Below are 14,936 nucleotides of genomic sequence, written 5' to 3'. Positions count from 1 at the left end.
GCGGGAGGCCGGCTTGCCTCGAGAAAGCCTCAGCCGAAATCTGCAAATAGACTGGAATTTGGGGGGGGGGGGTGGCCCCCCCCCGAGGGTTCCCGGGCCCCCCTTTTGCCCCCCCCCCCCCCCCTTCTTATCCCTCCCCCCCCCCTTTATCCACCCCCCGACCCCCCCCCCCTTCCCTTCACCCCTCCCCCCTTCTTCACCCCCCCCTCGCGCCTGGGCAGGTGGTGCTCGAGGCCTTCACCGCCCTGAGCAGCTGCTACAAGGCCCACAAGCACCAGGCCGACAACGGGGAGAAGAAGGGGCGAGAGTACCACTACCGCCAGGTGCTCACCAGCCTCGAGACCTACCTCCCCGACGAGTTCAACGCCGCATACCTGCGCGCGCTCGGCCCGCTGCACGGCGTCGGGAAAGAGACGATGGAGAAGCTGCACGAGCTCTACCGCACGGGCCGCCTCGCGCGCTACGAGAAGCTCGCAAACGACCCGATGATGGTGGCGCTGCGCGACCTCAAGCGCGTGTGGGGGGTGGGCAAGGTGCGCGCGTGTGGGAGCATCGCACCGCTATCTCACCGTAGATCTCGGCTAGGTCTCGGCTAGGTCTTCGGCTAGATCCTCGGCAAGGTACCTCTAGATCTCGGCTATCCTCCCGGCAAGGTGCGCGCGTGGGAGCTGATCGAGAAGCACGGCGTCCGCTCTGTGGAGCAGCTCAAGGCGCGGCCCGCCCTCGCCTCGGAGATCTGGGGAGATCTGGGGAGATCTGGGGAGATCTGGGGAGATCTGGGGAGAGCCCCGGCCCTTTGGGACTGCACCCACACTGGACTCGGCACTCTGGAGGTGCGGTACTAGGCGCGCCCCTCGCTGGTCACCAAGGAGGGGACCAAGCACTACCTCGCCCACTTCGAGGAGCTCAACACGCCATTCCCGCGGCGCGAGGTCGAGCAGCACGAGGCGCGTGTCGCCGAGCTCGCGCGGCGGGCGCACCCGCGGCTGCGCGCCCTCGCCACGGGATCCTACCCCTAGAATTAGAAGACGCATCCTTTTATCCGAACTGGCGCTCGAGAGGACACGTATTCAGCTGTATTCAGCCGTATTCTCAGCTGTATTCTCTTGCATCCGCCTCCCTCGTGTTCACGCGGTGCTCTGACGCGGTGAATACGCCAACAACCATTCCATGGCACGGACGGCATGCACAGCCTTTTGAGGGCGGTCTGGTTCGTGCAGCCACGGTTGGCGTATTTCACCGCGTAGGCTCGTACCGCCGCGGCGAGCAGTACTGCGACGACGTCGACCTCGTGCTCTGGATCGAGCCCGCCGCGGCCGGCGCGCCGGCGCTGGGGATGGGCCCGCGGTCGAGCGCCGAGTCGTCGAGCGCCGAGTCGGAGTCGAGCGACCCGCTCTCGCGGGACGACTACACTCGGGTCATCGAGCTGCTGCTGCCCGTCCTCAAGGCGACACTTCCGAGACAGCTCCCCCTCTCCGCGACACACGAGGCCGTCCCCTCTCTCGCTCTCCCGGCACGCCGCCTCGCACGCGCACTCGCGCCCGGCTGCTTGACCCTCCGACCTCCACGCCTCGCCGTGCCACAAATCACAGCCTCTCTGTCACCTGTCACAAATCACAGCCTCTCTGTCACCAATGCACGACTGCACAAAGGCGTCGGGCTACCTCGTGCACTCTCCCCCTATCTCCCCCTATCTCCCCCTATCTCCCCAGGCATCGGGCTACCTCGTGCACGAGCTGACCGGCATGGGCGGCTTCGGCAACCCGGACGGCACGCACACCACGCACATGGGCATCGTGCGGCTCGGGCCAGACACGCAGCACCGCCGCATCGACATCAAGGTCTATCCCTCCGCCACCATCTCCGCCGCCATCATCCACTTTACCGGCAGCGCGCAGTTCAACCGCTTCCTCTCGCGCGCCGCGCGCGAGCTCGGCTACTACCTCTCCTCGGACGGCCTCTTCAAGCTGCCTCCAAACCACCCCACGCGGGCGCCCCGCCCGCCCAACCTCGCGCCGCTGCGCTGTCCCGAGGAGCGCGACATCTTCGACCAGCTGGGCCTGCTCTACGTCGAGCCGACGCGGCGCAAGGACAAGTCGGACGTGCTCCTGCCGGATGGCACGCCCTTCTGGAGCACGAAGGCCGGCGCGGCCGCTAGAGCGGCAGCCAATCCCGCGCTGAGGTGAGGGGGTGATATGCAGTACTCTCGTGAGACAGATATTGTCATTGGCGTTTGTTGGAACGTGGCGCCGAGTAGGGAGTTGTGTGAACGTGTGGCTGATGCCCGCCGTGAGGTAAAGTCCAATTGTGTGTGTGGTGTAGAGAAGTTGCGCGCGGGGACGCGACGGGCGGAGAGGGACCGGACCGCAAACACCCGGAAACCGCTGTAAAAGGAGAAAAACGAAACGATCCCCAAATCGGCTGTGCCTCTCTTACTCTGCGGCTCTTGCCCCTCTGGGCGCCGGCCCGCGAGAGTCCCGTCCTTCATTCACGTGGCACATGGGGAGAGGGACGAGAGAAGGGACGGAGACTCCGACGGACGAGAGTTTCGTGCGGCACAAAGAAAGAGGCAGCCACGCCCCTGCAGACGCAGACGAGTCTCCAAGTCTAACTAGAGTGAGATGGCTCGAGGTCGAGCGCGGAGCAAATGCATGGAAAGAGGCCCCCGTTGGCAGAGAGAAGTGTGAGAGCGGGGGGGGGGGGGGGGTCCGTCGTGTCGAGGGCAGAGCGCGGTCATGCTGGTGCGAGCGTCTTCATGCCGATCCCGTCTGGCGGGAGCCACAGTCCGCGAAGCTCCGTGGCCGGGTCGGCATCGGTGCGCACCTCCAGCACCGCCCGAGGCCCGAGCAGGCCCCACAGCGGCACTAGCGCATCTCCGGTGACGAAGTCGAAGTCGCGTGCGACGACCCGGTCTCCCATGCGGCCAGTGATGCCCTCCTTGAGCGTCACAACGAGCTTGTAGAGTTGCAGCGTCGGGCCGCCGGGCCAGGCGTGCACCGTCTTTGGGTAGTCCCCGTCTCCGATGCGCACGCTGAAGATGGTCCACTCCACCGGCAGGCGGATGTGACGGCTCACTTTGAGAGGCGCGGCCTCGCCCCAGGCAGGCAGCACCTTGCCCGCCGCGATGGGCAGAACCAGCGTCTGGTAGTCATACTGGAAGCGTTGGTAGCCGATGCACGCCTCGGGCGGTGCCGTGAAGCGGAGGGAGACCTTGGCCTGCTTATCAATATCCATCGACAAGTCGTCGACGTCCTCCGTGCCGCCCAGCAGAGCGAAGGTCCGGCGGCAGACGGCCAGCTTGGAGCCAGAGGCGGAGCCATCCCTGGGCATGCAGATCCGGATGTACTTGACTCGGAGCTGCATCGAGGCCTCGCCGCACAGCGCCGCCCTTACGGGCTCGGGCAGGGACGACATGTCGCGAGCGATGGCAAAGGCGCGGACGTTCTCCATGCACGTCGCGACCATCGTCGCCAGCTTCTTCTCCAGCGGCTTCAGGTTCAGCCGGCCTGCCGCATCCCACGCGGTGTCAAAGGTGTCGGGAGACACTCCGTCGGCGATGCGATCGACGAGGAGGCCCTCGAGAGAGGGGAGCTCGAGGAAGCGGGCCACCTCGAGGAGCGGCACGAGCGAGGCCTGGTCGATCTGCACGGCCGAGGTGTAGATGTAGTCGGCCGCAGCCTCCCAGGCGGCGGCCGGCATGTTGAGCCGAATAACCGCGTCCGCCGCCTCGGAGAACGAGCCGCTGAAGGCGCGGTCGAAGAACTTGGATGCGCCAGCGAGTACGGCGCGGTGCACCGCGTACTCCTTGCCCTCGACCACCACGAGCGCGTCGGTGAATCGGCCCTCGCGCCACGCCTTCACCACGTTGGTCTTGAGCCAGCAGGGCCCCGAGATGAGGTCTGCGGCCTCGTCGCGCTGCCGCTTGTAGGACCTGCCCCGGTCGACCGCAGACTCCCACGAGTCGAAGAACATGGGCACGCGGTAGCTGGGGCGCTTTGCGCGCACGGCAGTTGCTGGGCGCCTTGCTTGCCACCCGGAGCGCCCGGTATTCTGCCCATGATATCACGCATCCCGAGTTTACGTTTGCCATCTCGAAACGCGCGGGCATCTCAGGTTGTCATATAGCGCACGTACGTAGAGCTTACTGGGAGAAAAGGGAGAGGGGGTTGTGCTCTCTAGCGTATAAGAGAGAGATTGTGTGTGTCGCTCCTGTGTGTGACCGTCGGTCTCGGGCACCGCACCCGTGCTGCCACAAAGCACAATGTGCTGCCACAAAGCACCACTAGCGATTTCGCGCGGAGGGCGTAGTGAAGTGCTGGGGCGCTCACTGTGTGTTTTTCGGGTGGGGATCCATCAGTGGTAAGCGGCTTTAGTCACAGATCCAAGCTCAGACGTCACACCAACACCACAAACACGCTCACTTCGCCGCTGCTGTAGATGGGCCTCCGGGGGCCCATGCTACGTCGAAGCACAGACCCGATCTCGGCACTCACGGGCTGCCACGCGCCCGCGCGCGGCGCGGGCCGCACCGCACATGCCCCCGGGTCACCAACCCCGCCTCTCGGCCCTCTCGGCCCTCAGGAGCGTGCGGGAGACCGGCGAGGGGCGCGCCGCGCGCCGCCTGCAGAGCCGCCAGAGGCATTGTGTCGCCTCCGCTGGCGGGGTTCCCGCGCGCCCGCCCGCGCCCGCGCCCGCCCACGCCGCGCCCGCGGGCTCCGGATGCGCCACGCTCCTTCTCCTTCTTCTCGATGGCAGTCCGCACGTGCTTGTCGACGGGTCGGCGGCGTGGTCGAGGGGAAGGTCGCCGGCGGCCGCAACTCCGCCGCCGTCGCTCCGCCGGCTCTGATCGAGTATCGGGCGTTGAGGGCGGCGGCGCAAAGCGGGTCTGGCGCATCCATCGCCACGAGCCTCGCGGCCGCGGTCGTGGCACACCTGGTGACGGCTCTCGGGGCCGTCTCTACGGCGCTCGACACCGTGTGAGGTCGCCGGCGGCCGCACCTCTGCCGCCGTCGCTCCGCCGGCTCTAACCGAGTATATCGGGCGTTGAGGGCGGCGGCGCAAAGCGGGTCTGGTGCGCAACGGCCACCACCCTTGCCACCGCCCTTGCCGCCGCCCTTGCCACCCTTTGCCGCCTTGCCTCCGCCGCGGGCGGCGGTGGGAGCGGCCTGCTGGGCTAGCATGTAGTTGTCCGTGCTGTGTGTGGACGGGCACGTGGAACGTCAATTCATGTTCGAACGGCCTCCGGGATTCAAACGAAAAATAGCCGGGGCCCTCTCGCAACCCATCCGACGCCCCGGGACCCGTGGGCGTCGAACCGGCTGGCCTGGGCGTGCAACTTGAGTCGGCCTCAGTGGCGCGATTTCTGCCACGAAAGACGCCTCGCCGGCGCTGCATCGGCACCCGAAAGGCCGAACCGACCCGGCAGCCTCCCGGAGCGTGCACCCAAGCGTCCGCCACCGCCGACTCAGCCCCGGCTCGACATGACTCTGGCCCGCGCGGGGTCGCCGACGGCGCCGAGTCGGCGCCAGAGGCACGCCCGGCGGTCGGATGGTCGCCTCGAGCGCCGAGCGGCTGCCGCCACGGTCACTTACGCTCGAGTTGCGCCAGGTGCGCCTCTCGGCGGCCCGGCGCGGCCGCACGTGCTCTCTGTAGATGTCTGCTCTCACTCGACGGCAGGCGTGCTCCGTGCTCTCGCCCGATTCTCTCCCTGCCGCCGGCCTCCGCCCCCGAGCGACCGCCGCCGCACACCGACTATTGCCGCTATGACTGCCGTCCCTCACTCAGCCGTCCGTTTGTCCTCAGCGCTCGCACGACCGACGTTCTTCCTCCTCTGCGGCCTCGCTCGGGCCCGCTCGTCGAAACGCGCAACCAGCAGACGCCCGTGTCGGAGCTTTGTGCCGGCTTGGCGCTTCCGTCGCTGATGGGGGCACGCCCGGCCCGGCACTCTCGCACACCGTGGAGCGCGGCACCGCGCGCGCTCACGCCGCCCACCTTTGCTGCCTGCGCAGGTGTGGCTCTGTCCCGGCGGCCCACTCATCGAGCACTTCACGGCTGCGCGGCGTCCGCACCACCGCGACCGGTGCGCCATCCCACATCACGCCTCTCGCCCACGTCCACCCGCGCATACACTCTCTCACTCTGTCATGAGTAGTCTTCAATCGACACGGTCTCTTGGAGTAGTCACATCAGCACCGGCGCCGGCACAGCGCACCGCTACACTCGCCTCCGTTAGGTTGCAAACATCGCCCTCAACAGCCGCTTGCGCCTCACACTATCCGATCACGTCCGGGGGCAGTGTCGCGTGAGCCACAGCCTAGCACCGACGCCAGGCTCTTTTAGCTCTAACGTGTACGTGTGTGGGGGGGGGGGGAGGGCGGCGTAGTCAAAAGAAAAGCCTAGTCGAGAGAGGCTAGTAGCCCCTTCAGTGCGGGCTCCGTACCCGTCTTGTCCTGGCATATCAGAGAGGCGAATGGGACAGGGGTTGAAGGGGTACTTGCCAACTTGGTACCCGGCCGTTTTTCGCGTTTCTCTACAAAACTGTGTCCGAGCCGAAGGCCCGAGGCGAGGTGAGCTCGACATGCGACCAACGTGGTCCCGCACACGAGTGCTCGTGCTCGCACGTGCGGCCGCCTCTCCTGCTCGACTACTCGTGCTCTGCCTCTGCGCGCTCGCTGCGTCCGTGCCACTGCTTCGCTGCCTCTCGCCGCTGCTCCTGTCCTTGACTGCGCCTCGGGTCGAGGCGCCAGCAGCAGCGTCAATGGAGTGGCTGGTCCACACTGCAGCAGCGCCGCGAACGGACGCGAGAACAAACACGGAGGCGACCGTGCCGATGAGCGCGAGCAGAAGCAGCGGGAGCGCGGGGCAGCACGTTGGGTCGGGCAAGACCTTGGCCCAGCGCCGCGCCTTGCCCATGCTGCCGCCGCCGCCGCCGTCGGCGTCGCCGACCACAGGCTCGTCGGCCGGCGCGGCATCGTCGTCGGCGGCAGGGGCTGCCGGCGCGGGCACGTCCTCGTCGTAGCCGTCGTCATCGGGATCAGGAGTGGCGTATCGCGCGGGCGACATGCCGGCGAGCTCGTCGACCGTCGAGTAGGTGCCTGCGACCGAGCACGGGGGTGCGTGACGCTCGGACCGACGCATGGGACCGGCTCTTCCGCGCGTCGAGAGCGGCGACGCTTTCGAGGCGCGCGGCAGAGGCCCGCGGTGTGCTTCCGAGCGCGTCCGCGGCCGCGACGCGGCAGCGGGAGGTGCCCCGCCCACCAAGGCAGCCGGCCCGGCCGCTGCGGGGCCGTCGCGGGGGCGCAGGCGGGCGGGGCGACCTCAGATTTCGCGGCTTGGAGCGGGCGCCGCCAGCCGGGGCGCTCTCGGGGGGCCGTTCTGAGTTCATGCTACCACGAAGCACACTGTGCTGCGTCAAAGCACCGGCCCCGAGTCCGCCGTCATCGCCCGTCCTGCGTCCACCCATACCGCGTTGGCCGTTGGTGTCCCACTGTCCCAGTCGTTGGTCGGACTGTGTTTCGCCTTCCCATCAATGCAGCGTATATGTAGAACAAACAGACCCGGATGTGGACTGCTGACGGGGTTTGCGATGAGGAGCGACGCCGAAGGGTTGTTTGTGGGTTCCTTCCGCAACACACATCGGCACATCAAAAAGAAAAGCCGGCTGCCTTATGTCGTGCTTCTCGTCACATATATGGTTTCGCTGACGCTGTGACCTTGTGCCGGTGCGGTACTGCGGTTCGCAATACGATATTATAACGTAAAGGAACTGTTGAGGTCTGCGACTGAGCGGAGTGTGCTGTCACCGGTGTCACCTTGTGCGGTGACCGGGGTGTGCTCGTGACTGCTCGGCTGTTTGAGCGTCCTTTTTTACTTTGGTCTTTGCTTTATGCGCTACGTATTGAGTGCCCACAGAGCCGTCACGATCCGCTTAATTAGCGTTGCAGCGCACTCTGCGCGGGCGGCCCGCCTCGAGCCGCCATCGCCTCCATCAGGAATGACGGATCTGGACTCGTCCATCCGGCCTCTCAGGCCGCCGCCCTCGCAGAGTTGCGGCTCGAGGGCCGAGCCGCCTTGGCAGCCAGCTCCTCTTCCTCGGCCGCCCCCCCCTGCGCCCGGCTGCGCCCGCGCTTGGCCGTCGCGTCTGCCGTCGCCTGCTCACCCTTCCGTCCCCGGCCACGAGACTGGCTGCCGCCGGCCGCCTTGCCGCAGCCCTCGATGACCGCCTCAAACTCCTTTGCCGTCCGCTTCTCCCACGCGGGCCGCTTGGGCTTGGGCTTGGGCTTGGGCTTGGGGGCATCGTCGCGCGGGGGCTCGAACTCATCGAGCAGGTGTTGCAGCGGCGCGCGGTTCGGTGCCTCGCGCATCGCCTGCAGCAGGTCGCCGGGTAGGATCTTGCTTCGCTTCGCGCCGACGCAGACCGCGCGGGCGTCCCACAGGCGGCGCGTCATGAAGAGCTCCGCCGCCTTGGCCGTGATGAAGAGCGCGTCGGCGGAGTGGCGCGCCCCGCTCCCGTCCTCGGCGAGATTGATGATACGGCGCATCGCTGCGTTGGGAAACGCGGTGGCGGTGTCATCTGTGGTGATGCCTGGCGGCGCCTCGCACTGGTAGCGGACCTCCGCGTCGGGATCCGCCTCGAGCGCTGCGGTGCACTCCGCCAGAAAGCGCCGCTGCTCCGCCACCGCCTTGGCTTGCCAGGCGCGCTCCTCGGCAGCGGGAAGCGCCTTGAACTGCCGGAGGACTTGCTGCACGCTGAGCCCGCACGGCAGGTCGGCCGAGGAGGCGTCGTCATCGTCGCGCGCCGCCTCGGCGGCCCGCGCCTCGGCTCGCGCGTGCGCAGCGAACTGGTACAAGGCCGTCACGCCGCCACTCTCCATCACACAGCAGAGGCTGGCAAGCGGCAACGACGCGAAGAGGAACGCGCGAAGCAGGAAGAAATCGCGGCGGAATAGCCAGGATTTATTGGAAAGCGACGGCTAGCGCATCACACTCCTCTCCTTAACATCCCTGTGTGGTGGCGGCGTGCCGTTCTCCCATCCCTCCCTTGGGTTGTCTGTTTTATTCTTTCTTTCTTTCTGGAAAGAAGAATCGAATGGTTTATAGGGCACAGGACGCGGTACGATTGGGCACACCGGAAGGCACGGGCTGCCGCCCCAAAAAGAATTTTACCACGGCTCCGAAAAGAATTCAACGCCGGCCTACCGGCGGGCACAAGTTCGGTCCGAAGTGCCCGCCTCTCCGTCGTCCGTTTAGCGCCTTTCCAATATTTCGCGGTTCCTTCGCCTCTGGCCTCCCGCACTCCGTCAGCACTGGTAAATCTCAGGCGGCACCGCGAGTGGCGCACTGAATGATGTTGCACATCCAGCCCTGCTGCCTCGGAGACCTGGCCGACGAGTTGCTCGCCCTCGTCCTCGGCTTCCTCTCGGAAGTCGAGCCAGTCCACCTCCTGCGTTTGCGAGGCGTCGACCGGCGCTGGCGCGAGCTACTGGGCCGCCGGGATGTGCTCGAGGCCTTTGGACCATCTGAGGACAAGAAGGTCTTCTTCCGTGACGTGCCTTCCGCAAATGTCCATGCCTGGGCGAGGCTCTTTGGCCCATTCGTCCGGCGGCTCGAGTTCGAGGAGCACCGTGGCGACCTGTCGATCCACCCACTCACGGCCCACCCGGTCACGTTCGCCGACATCGCCCGGCTGCTCCAGCTGATGCCTGCGCTCGAAAGCCTGCGAATCATCGACTTTTGCATGCACATCTTCCAAGACTGCAGCCTCGGGCCGAGCCTGCCGCCGCTGCCTCGCCTGCGTCGCCTATCGCTGCGGTCCTGCTACTCCCTCCCGAAGCACGACGCCGTCGCATTCCTACGCGCTTGCCCCAGCCTTGCCGAGGTTGACTTGTGGGGGTCGCAGGTGCAGGAGGGAGGCGTGCGGCCATCCCGCATCCCGATGCCGCGGCCGCCCGAGGTGCTCGGGATCCGCGGCATCTGCGGGCTGGTGGCGGCCTGCTCACCGCTGCGCCGCCTCAACCTCGGCGGCGGGGAGGAGCTCAACGGCAGCCGCGAGCTGATTGCCGCATTCCGGGCGCAGCCCGCACTCGAGGCGCTGACGCTGGCCAACGTCGACTCGTTCAACGACGACGTCCTCCGCGCAATGCTCGCCCTCCTGCCCGGCCTCCGCCGCTTCGAGCTCGTCTATAGCGTGCACGGCTGCGACCGCGCCACCCTGCTGCAGTTTGTGAGGGCGATGCCCATGCTCGACACTCTGCTGGTCGTGCGCGGCGCCGAGCACGAGGACGCCGAGGACTTCCCGCGGGCGCTGCACGCGCACACGGCGGAGGTGGGCCTCATCCGCGAGATCCTGCGGGCGCGGGGCGGGGACCTGGTCGAGAACTAGAGTCATGGAGCAGCTTGGCCCGCGCGCGCGCAACAACCCTCCCGCGCGCTGCCGCTGGGCGCTGGCGCCATGGTTGGGGGAAGGGGGGGGGGGCGATGGGGGTTGCGAGAGAGGGGATAGACAGATAGAGAGGCACCAAGTGAGAAAGCGAGAAAACAGACAGGGGAGGGATGGGGCACAGGTTCGACGGTTAGCGACGACCCCCCCCCCCCGGGGGCACTCAAACTTGCGACAACCAAGTAACGACTCCGCGTTTGCGCCGCGCGCAGCACCTCGCGTACGTGCGCCGCACGCAGCACTGTCCACACCGCGTTTGCGCCACGCGCAGCACAGTCCACACATCTCACATGCCGTACGGCGCGGAGATCGTCGGCAGCCGCCTCTCAATCCGGTGGACAGGAGAGCGTGGCAAGCCGTGGTTCGCCGGCCGCGTTACAGAATGGCGGCCATATGACGAGACGCACTTGATCACGTACGATGATGGCGATCAGAAGGCCCACTGCCTTGTTAACGAGGAAGCAAATGGCCAGTTGCGGTGGGACAAATCACGCAAGCGCAAGTCTGAGCAAGGGGCCGCAGCGGACGTCATCGAGACGGCCAATACTGCAGCCAAGAAGCCTTCGCAGCAGGCAAAAGCCGCTGCACCGGCGATGAAGGTGAAGAAAGAGGAGAAGAAGGCCAAGAAGCCTGCGCCGCAGGCAAAAGCCGCTGCACCGGTGATGAAGGTGAAGAAAGAGGAGAAGAAGGCCAAGAAGCCTGCGCCGCAGGCAAAAGCTGCCGCACCGGCGATGAAGGTGAAGAAAGAGGAGAAGAAGGCCGCGGACAACGGCAAAGCCAAGGCCAAGGGCAAGGCCTCCCCAGCTGCAGAAAAAGTTTCCGCCGCCACCGTCGACACACTGCTCGAGGAGAACCATTACGAGTACAGCAAGTTGGGCTCGCGCGCGTGGCCAAAACAGTTCGGTGCAGGCGGTGCGGTGCTGCCCTTGCTCCATAAGGGTGGAGTGCGGTTCAACACGATCGCGATCGGGCCACCAGCTCCCGGGGGCAAGTGGAACCTCGGCTACGCTTCCGGCTGTAGCGGCCCGTTCCTCAGTCTCTTTTGCTGGGGCGACGGCGAGGCTAGCCTCGCCGGCTTATCCGAGGAGCCGAGCAACACGGGCGACTGCTTTCCCGGCCACTCGATGAAGTGGGACGCGCTTGTCGCGCGCGGCAGCAAAGGTGAAGTGGCACTTTGCGCCGCGTCAGACGATGCCGTCTTCGGCGCCGACGCTTTTTTCTCGAATGCCCACGGGCAGAGCATGTGCGGGGGGTTCCACGGCGCTCTCGTTCGCAAGGTGAAGCCAGGACAAACGTTCGAGGTGGCCGACCCTGAGGCGGTCGGCGGCCCGATGGTTGCCGAGACGATCACAACCAAGGAGGGCGATATCGAGGTCCTCATCATGGCCAACAGCATCTCTTCGAATTACTGCGTGCCGCACTTGATGCGTGCGGAGAATTCGAGCTATGGCAAGAAGGAGGCTGCCGACGAATTCAATGGTGATGCCGAGGACTGGTTCGAGAGGGGCAAATTTGGGTACGCTTGAGAGCTTGCTCCTTGCATGTCCGATCGAGAGCTTCTCGCGTTACCGGCGCGTCAAGCTGTTTGAAGAAAGAAAGAAAACACGAGCGACCAAGGAAGAGGGGGGGGGTACCGGGGACGGGGTACGTGTGTGTACACGTGCGCGCGACGCCCCAGGGCGCAGAGGGGTGTGAAGGAGCAACACACTACACGACTTACAGTGTTGAAGCCGTGCGGCACGAGAGAGAGCCGCGCGCTTTAAGCCGCCTTTATAGCCCTTACGCGACGAATGCTCGATCGAGAGACTTGGAGCACTTGGAGTGCAGTCATCAACCTCACACCCAGGGCCGCCGGAGAGCTAAGAAGCGCACCCAGCGGGCCGGATGCTCGGGGACGGGTTGCGGGCAAGCTCTTTGTAACTTTGAGACACATCTCGCTTCTCCCCCCCGGAACGCGCCGCTCCGAAGGCGCATGGCTGTCCTCGACCTTCACACCTGGGGCAGCGATCTGGACCAGTCTTCGTGACCCGGTCACTGCGGCCGTTCGCCGTTGATTGAGCTCAGGCCGGCTGACGATGTCGCGGACGGCGACGTCCGACGACGTGGAAGTCGCCGTCTCGAATGTGGTTGTCATCAGGCGCTTTTGAGCGTCCGCGCCTGCTCGTCCGCTGTCGCGCCGACAGAATTTTACCTCGCTGTGTACCCTGCTGTGTCGTGCGTCGCCCATCTCCCTTGCCTGGCTGGACCTGGTCCTGGAGATGCCCGCTCCACTTATTTATTTACTGGGACGGCAAACCCTGCCCGGCCCCTAAAACCCCAGGCAAGGCCCAGGTGTGTGTGTGTGGCCTAGGGTAGGGCATCAGAAGGGATCAAGAGAGGCGGCAAGTTTTGTAAAAAAGAAATCGTATTTCGGCAACCTCAAAGCGGCCGCTCATCTCCCGCGAAAGAGGGCGCTACTCCTCGCTGCACGGCGCATTGGCCGGCGGCATGATCGCTCTGCCTCACGAGCCGGTCGCAGCCCCGCTCGACGATGCGGAGCCGGACGAATTGACGTGTCCAATTTGCTACACCATGTTTCGCGACCCGGTGATTCCCACCGACGAGCCCCGCGTGTACGAAAGGGACGCGCTTCTGGCGTTTTGGCGGCGGCGGCCTCTCGCCTCCTTCTTCGGCGGCGAGTCGTTGGCGTCTGCACGGATGGAGCCGGCGCTGCACGTGCGAGAGCAGGTTGCCGCGTGGCTCGCCGCCCACCCAGGCCACACGCCGGAGGGGTGGACGAGCCGCGAGCCTGGCCCAACCTCGTCTCCTGCGGAGCTCGACCGGCTGGCGTCCGAGATCGCGCACCTCGCCGCCGTGCGGCGGGCGGCCGAGGCGGCCGAGGCCTTCGCTGCCGACGAGGACCGCGATCCGGGCGGCGCCGGCGGCGAGGCACTGCTGCTGCTCCGCGCCCAGGCAGCCGGCCAGATGCAGACAGCCAAGGGGGTGTGGGGGGGGGGGGGGGGGGGGAACTTAAGGGGGAGGGTGCGGCACTCTCGAGCTGGCCCACAGCCCCGCATGGAGAGGCGCGCCCTCCCCTCCCGACGGCCCGCCGAGCGCGCCCTCTCCGCCCTCCCGCAGGCCACCGCTGTCCGGCTGCGCGGGGCAACCGGCCACCCCGCACGTGCCGCCTTCACGGGCCGGTACGTGCGGCGCGACGACCTACCGCTGCTCGCGGGCCGGTTCGCGTTTGCGAAGCAGGGCGATCCGGACAAGATGCTCTGGTTCGCGCGCAACGGCTTCTGGCACGCTGGCCGCGCCGCCGACCTCGGCCGGCAGACCGGCTTTCTGATCGTCGCCGACTCTGCGGGCGCACCGGAGCACATTGTGGGCGAGTGGCAAGTGGCGGGGCCGCGGGGTAGTGGGTTCGTGCCGGCGCCCGGCCTGCGGTGCGAGCCGGACGAGGCTGAGCCGGACGAGGGCGAGGAGGGCGGCGGCGGGAGTGGCGGCTTGAGCGGCGACGAGGCGGAGGCGGAGGCGGAGGCGGAGGCGAGCGGGAGCGAGGAGGCGGAGGTGCGCCAGGGGGGGCCGGAGGTTGTGGAAGGGGGCGAGGGGAGGGGCTGGGGGTCGACACGCCGCTTCTCCGTGCGAGTAGGTTTGGGCGAGACAACTCGCCGAAGCGGCGCCGGTGAGTCCCTTGCCCTCTGCCCCGCCCCGCTCCCCTCCCCCCTCCCGCCCCCTCTCCCCGCCCCACCCCCGCGCCCTCTTCCCACCCCACCCCTCGCCGTCGGTCTGCAGGTGGTCCGGTTAGAGGGGCAGCCGCGCCGGCAGCGGCACGGGTGGACCGTCACTTGGCGCGCGACTCGCCGACGCTGCGCAGCGGGACAGCGCTTCCGCCCCTCTTCTCACGCCCGCAGGTCCCTCCGCAGGTCGGTCGCACGGCGCTGGCTCGGGTCGTACGACAGGCTGGACCGGGTGCAGGCCCGCGCGGCACGCCCGCTCGCCACGTCCTCACGCCGCCCCCCGCCGCCGACCCCGCGGTTGTGGTGTTGCGAGTGCAGGTCGGCGGGAGGCACGTCTACTGCCGCCGCGGCTCGAGCAGCCGCGTGCTCTGGTTCACCGCCGGCTTCTGGCACTTCGGTCACATCCAGTACCTTGGCGCCGCCGGCGGGGGAAGGAGGGGGAGACATGTCCAGGACACGTCCCGATGACACGCGACGCGCGCCCCGCAGGCTCCCAGACCGCCGCTCTCTTCGTCGCCGACAGCGCCGCCTGCCCCGAGGCGAGGCGTGCCGCGGCGTGGGGGCCCTCTCGGCCGGGGACTGCAGACCGCCGCACTTGCGCGTAGGCGATCGGGGAGGAGGGCGTGTGGCACGTCGGCTTGCCCTCGCGCGGGTGGGCGCCGCTGCACGAGCTGCGCGTCCGGGCGGGCGCCGAGCCGCCGCCGCAGCCGCGCCCTCTCCCGTCGGCGATGTTGCCGGCACGCGCCTCTCTGCTCTCTCCCCTCCGCCCCCTCTCTGCC

General features: G+C 67.3%; 5 protein-coding genes across 5 annotated transcripts in view; 3 read left to right on the top strand and 2 right to left on the bottom strand.

Moving 5' to 3' along the window:
* The window catches only part of EMIHUDRAFT_464501 (hypothetical protein), a gene marked incomplete at its 3' end in the record, with an annotated part of 2,551 nt that extends 1,532 nt beyond the window's left edge, over nucleotides 1–1,019 (top strand). The window contains exons 4-6 of the mRNA XM_005767798.1: nucleotides 222–533; nucleotides 654–833; nucleotides 870–1,019. Of these exons, the coding sequence (XP_005767855.1) occupies nucleotides 222–533; nucleotides 654–833; nucleotides 870–1,019 (642 nt within the window). The remainder of the gene's footprint in view (nucleotides 1–221; nucleotides 534–653; nucleotides 834–869) is intronic.
* A 317-nt stretch (nucleotides 1,020–1,336) lies between these two features.
* EMIHUDRAFT_211640 (hypothetical protein) lies at nucleotides 1,337–2,186 on the top strand (the record flags this gene model as incomplete). Its single annotated transcript, XM_005767797.1, has 2 exons — nucleotides 1,337–1,438; nucleotides 1,713–2,186. The coding sequence occupies 2 exons, from the start codon at nucleotides 1,337–1,339 to the stop codon at nucleotides 2,184–2,186; spliced, it is 576 nt and encodes a 191-aa protein (XP_005767854.1).
* Nucleotides 2,187–2,733: 547 nt separating this feature from the next.
* EMIHUDRAFT_103377 (hypothetical protein) lies at nucleotides 2,734–3,972 on the bottom strand (the record flags this gene model as incomplete). The annotated part of the gene is made up of 1 exon (XM_005767796.1): nucleotides 2,734–3,972. The coding sequence occupies one exon, from the start codon at nucleotides 3,970–3,972 to the stop codon at nucleotides 2,734–2,736; it is 1,239 nt and encodes a 412-aa protein (XP_005767853.1).
* Nucleotides 3,973–7,868: 3,896 nt separating this feature from the next.
* Nucleotides 7,869–8,912, bottom strand: EMIHUDRAFT_356514 (hypothetical protein). Its single transcript, XM_005767795.1, has one exon. It carries the CDS (start codon nucleotides 8,871–8,873, stop codon nucleotides 8,025–8,027), a length of 849 nt encoding a protein of 282 aa, XP_005767852.1. The 5' UTR covers nucleotides 8,874–8,912; the 3' UTR covers nucleotides 7,869–8,024.
* A 3,964-nt stretch (nucleotides 8,913–12,876) lies between these two features.
* EMIHUDRAFT_451757 (hypothetical protein) lies at nucleotides 12,877–14,762 on the top strand (the record flags this gene model as incomplete). Its single annotated transcript, XM_005767794.1, has 6 exons — nucleotides 12,877–13,390; nucleotides 13,556–13,863; nucleotides 14,070–14,102; nucleotides 14,344–14,389; nucleotides 14,476–14,554; nucleotides 14,647–14,762. The coding sequence occupies exons 1-6, from the start codon at nucleotides 12,926–12,928 to the stop codon at nucleotides 14,760–14,762; spliced, it is 1,047 nt and encodes a 348-aa protein (XP_005767851.1). The 5' UTR covers nucleotides 12,877–12,925.
* Between the last annotated feature and the right edge of the window lie 174 nt (nucleotides 14,763–14,936).

This window comes from Emiliania huxleyi (genome assembly GCF_000372725.1).
Source record: "Emiliania huxleyi CCMP1516 unplaced genomic scaffold EMIHUscaffold_48, whole genome shotgun sequence".
Lineage (NCBI taxonomy): Eukaryota > Haptophyta > Isochrysidales > Noelaerhabdaceae > Emiliania > Emiliania huxleyi.
The sequence above is the reverse complement of the archived record's forward strand: the minus strand, read 5'-3'. Positions and strand labels throughout refer to the sequence as shown.

Bases quoted from the DNA above. Each gene is read 5' to 3' on its own strand.
- EMIHUDRAFT_356514 (XM_005767795.1), bottom strand. From the start codon at position 8,873: ATGGAGAGTGGCGGCGTGACGGCCTTGTACCAGTTCGCTGCGCACGCG.